The 4,097-nt window shown below is 55.9% G+C and overlaps 1 protein-coding gene across 1 annotated transcript; it reads left to right on the forward strand.

Annotated features, from left to right (window-relative positions):
- Positions 1-1,041: 1,041 nt before the first annotated feature.
- On the forward strand, positions 1,042-2,471 carry Csf3 (colony stimulating factor 3). Its single transcript, XM_057776687.1, has 5 exons — positions 1,042-1,081; positions 1,169-1,341; positions 1,662-1,769; positions 1,886-2,032; positions 2,307-2,471. Exons 1-5 carry the CDS (start codon positions 1,042-1,044, stop codon positions 2,469-2,471), a joined length of 633 nt encoding a protein of 210 aa, XP_057632670.1.
- The last annotated feature ends 1,626 nt before the right edge of the window (positions 2,472-4,097 follow it).

The following is a 4,097-nucleotide window of genomic DNA, read 5'->3' on the forward strand; positions in this document are numbered from 1 at the left end:
GCAAGGCTTTTCCCTCTGGCTCAGTTCACAGTGTAGAAAACCCAAGGTCTTTCCAGAACCATTACTGGACAGAGTTCTAGGATTGGAGATGCAATTTCTCTTTTCTCACCCCAGCCTGCATCCACTTGATTGTGTGGGGTAGAGATCATCGGGACCCCGAGTGTCCTAGCCCGACTCCAGATCCCCCCAGACTCCGCCACGGCAGGGTAACATGCCAGGAGAGCCACACAGGGAAACAGAACGGTAAGGTCAGGTGAGCAAAGTGCCCCAAAGGGTCTTGATTCATTCAGGACAGACATCCGGTTTCCTCTGGCCTCTCTGCCGGGATCCAGGGGCTTAAAGGGATGAGTCATGGTGGTGGGTATTGGGGAGTTCCCAGCTAATCAGCCTGGGTCAGAGCAGCCTGAATGCTGAATTGCTTTGTTTTTTTATGCATATGTGGAATGGGCACAGAAAACAATACCCCAGGGTGCTGTCCAGGGCTCCTGGCACTACTACAGGAGGCAGCCGCCTGGGAGCTTATGGGTACGGAAAGAGAACAATGGGTTCTTCCTTCTCTCTGAGTGTTTGCCCCAGGTATAGGTATCTTGAGAATCACAGAAAGGGCAGAGGGGGCAACCCTGGCATATCTGGCAGAGGATAGAAAGATAGGAGCAATCTTGACCTGGGGGCCTGATTCTTCCCCAAGGTCTGGCTGAGTTCCCTCTGTAGCCCCCAGGGCTTCGCCAGCACTTGAGCCCGAACACCCTGGAGCAATTCAGGCCTGGGTGTGGCTGGAGGAAGAGTTTGAGGGGGACAAGACGTCAAGGAAGGAGCAGAGATTCCCCGATTTCACAAAACTTTCGCAAAAGCTTTTCCCAACCCCCTGCATTGTCCTGAGCGACAGAAGAAAATTTGCATAAATCCTGGGAAGTTATTACTAAGCCTGACTGCCCCAGCCCCAGGTAATTTCCTCCCAGGCCTTGATGGGGTTATGTATAAAGGCCCCCTGGAGCTAGGCCCTGGCAGAACCTAGAGCTGAGCCCACAGCACCCAGAACCCATGGCTCAGCTTTCTGCCCAGAGCCGCAGGAGACTGATGGGTGAGTGGCCCTGATTACCTGCCCTGGGCCTGGAAAGGAGGGAGGTTGGAGGGGCGAAGTGTCTCTAACCTGTCTGTCTGCTGCCAGCCCTACAGCTGCTGTTGTGGCACAGTGTACTCTGGGCAGGACAAGAGGCTGCTCCGCTAGTCTCTGTCACCTCTCTGCCACCACCCCTGCCTTTGCCCCGGAGCTTCCTGCTTAAGTCCTTGGAGCAAGTGAGGAAGATTCAGGCCGGGAACTCGGTGCTGCTGGAGCAGTTGGTGAGTTGGGGGTGGGGGAAGGCCTGCAGGGAGGGGCACAGGAGGGCAAAGGGGAAGGGAGCAGGCTAGGGGGACACAGCGGCTGCATTTGCCTGGTGTGCACAGGGCCTGGATTCCACACCCAGAATATTGACAAAACACCGAGGAAGGGAACATGAGACATGAAGGGGACTTGGGAGAAAAGGGAGAAAAGGAGAGGCGCAGTGGGGCAGTACTTAGGGTCCTGGGACGATAGGGAACTGAGAAGCCAAGTGGACAGAGAAGACTTGGGAGGGAGGCACAGCCTGGCCCAGTGCCCCTCACGACCCATCCATCTACAGTGTGCTATCTACAAGCTGTGCCACCCGGAGGAGCTGGTGCTGCTCGGCCACTCGCTGGGTATCCCACAGGCTTCTCTGAGCCGCTGTTCCAGCCAGGCTCAGCAGCTGGTGAGTATTTGGAGAAGGGGACCAGAAGGATGAGAAGGGTCTACACCCTGGTATTTGGGCTCCTGAAAAGAAGGGGTGTTCCACTGCTTACTGCCTAACTCTCCTACTGTCCCCAGACAAAGTGCCTGAGCCAGCTCCACGGAGGACTCTTCCTCTACCAAGGCCTCCTTCAGGCCCTGGCAGGCATTTCTCCTGAGTTGGCTCCCACCTTGGACACGCTGCAGCTGGATGTTGCCAACTTTGCCACCACCATCTGGCAGCAGGTGAGCTCCATCTGGAGGGGCAAGCAGTAAGAGTGAGGATGGGGTCACACCAGCTTACCTGGGCACCCTGGAGGCTCCTGTATTCTCAGAGGCCTGTATACAGGGAGTTCCCCCTCTGTTTCTTCTGGCTGATTAGAAGAAACAGATGGGGGCTGGAGCCTTGGCTCTTGCTGTCCACGTGAAGAGTGAGCCCCACGGGACAGCTCACTAACTCCCAGCACTCCGTTGCCTGCAGTAAGGACTGATCCCCGACTTCATTTTCTCCTCCCTGCAGATGGAAAACCTGGGGGTGGCCCCTACTGTGCAGCCCACTCAGGGCACCATGCCTACCTTCACCTCGGCCTTCCAGCGCCGGGCGGGAGGTGTCCTCGCCACGTCCCACCTGCAGAGATTCCTGGAGACAGCTCACTGTGCTCTGAACCACCTGGTCCAGCCCTGAGCAAAGCCCTTTCCAGCTATTTTATTTATCTCTATTTAATATTTATGCTTATTTAAACCTACTATTTAAAGATGGAGAAGAGAAAATGGAGTGCCAAGCTTCTAGGCCCTTCTCTCCACTCCTGAGTTTTGTTCTCCTGCTTGTAATAGAGAGGGGAAGCTCTTGAGTCCTCCTGCCCCCAGGGCTGGAGGGAGATAGGTAAATACCAAGTATTGATTCCTGAGGCTGCTCCAGGCACCCAGTTCTGTGGCGGTACAAAAGAGCCACAGTGAGCCCCATCCCCCTGAGACACCTATCTCAGGGTCCTGGCAGCATCAGGAGGTCTCCCTTTGGGGAGACAAGACAACCCTGTTTAATATTTAAACAGAAGTGTTCCCAAACTGGGTTTTTGTATCCCTTGCTCTGCTCAACCACACGCTGCATGTTTCCCTGTCCCCAAAGCGGCAGAGACAGCCAGGTTTGGCCCTGGAATTTACTGGATTCTTTGTTAGGGCCTTCCTGGGCTGGGGGGTGGATGAGAGAGAAAAGGCAGGAGGACGCCCCCCCCCCCCCGGGAGGGCGCGGCATGGAGGGAAGCCTACCTGTCTAAACTCCCTCTAGGCCCCACTTGCTCACTGTAACCAAGCTTGAGGAATAAAGTGCCTATATCCAGTAAAAGTCCTTCTTCCTTCTTGGGTTTGGCTGATGCCTGTCCAGGGGCTGGTGGATGGCAGGAGAGGACGGGGCTGGGACTGACCGGTCTGGGTGTCACTCTGTACTTCCTAAGTGACAGAGACACAATAGTGAAAATGCACACTTGCCTTGAAAGTCAGAGCTTCTTGAGGAAGATGGATCATGAGTCAGCGGGAGAGAGGGGGCACGGTGATGGGGGCAGATGAGCTGCAGCTTGGGCACACTGAACACGTGCACACGATGTCCCTTCACTGCTATGAAGAGCTCTCCACAAAGCGTCCGCCCGCGAGAATGATACCATGCCTTTTACAGGCAGAAAGCTGGGTCAGAACTCAGTTCTGCGCTGGCTTTCTCTCAGTGAGCTCTGTCCCCTTGCTATCATCCCTTGGAGCACTTCCCTACTTGGCTTAGCTCCTGAGCTGAAGAGGTCTGGAAGGGTGGGGTGTCTGGAAGAGCAAACTGGAGAACACTTGCAGTTGAAGGTCAGCTGAAGGCTCCCCTGTGCGTGGGGCTCCCCACCATGCCGACCCAGGCACCTTCCTCTGCAGCCCTCCAGAATCCTCCACACCACTGGTTGGCTCCTCAAAGCCCCAGCACCATCCCCTCCCACAGCCTCACAGGTCCATGTCCCTGGACTTGCATCCCTCCACCAATCTTCTGGAAAGAACACGCAGTGAGCTCTGGGCCAGAGGGTGGAGTGTGACTGCAGAGGAGACATCCTGCCCAGCACAGCACAGCACAGGGCCCTTCAGCACAACTTCCTGCTTTCAGTGGGGAAGGCTGCGGACCCTTCATCATTCCAGTGGGGCCTGTAGACAATGCCTGGCCTTCCATGCCTTCTCCCTCCCACCACAGGACTGTGCCCCCTCCCTAGCCACAGCACAAGAGACTTCAGAGAAAAGAACTGTCCCCACCCAGGCAGTAAACCTGCCAATAGCACTCAATAGTCACAGG

Source organism: Chionomys nivalis, chromosome 7 (assembly GCF_950005125.1).
Source record: "Chionomys nivalis chromosome 7, mChiNiv1.1, whole genome shotgun sequence".
Lineage (NCBI taxonomy): Eukaryota > Metazoa > Chordata > Mammalia > Rodentia > Cricetidae > Chionomys > Chionomys nivalis.

Excerpts from the sequence above, each read along its gene's own strand:
- Csf3 (XM_057776687.1), top strand. The coding sequence starts at position 1,042 with ATGGCTCAGCTTTCTGCCCAGAGCCGCAGGAGACTGATGG. Across the intron at positions 1,082-1,168 it reads GAGCCGCAGGAGACTGATGG|CCCTACAGCTGCTGTTGTGG; the intron begins GTGAGTGGCCCT and ends GTCTGCTGCCAG. Across the intron at positions 1,770-1,885 it reads CCAGCCAGGCTCAGCAGCTG|ACAAAGTGCCTGAGCCAGCT; the intron begins GTGAGTATTTGG and ends TACTGTCCCCAG.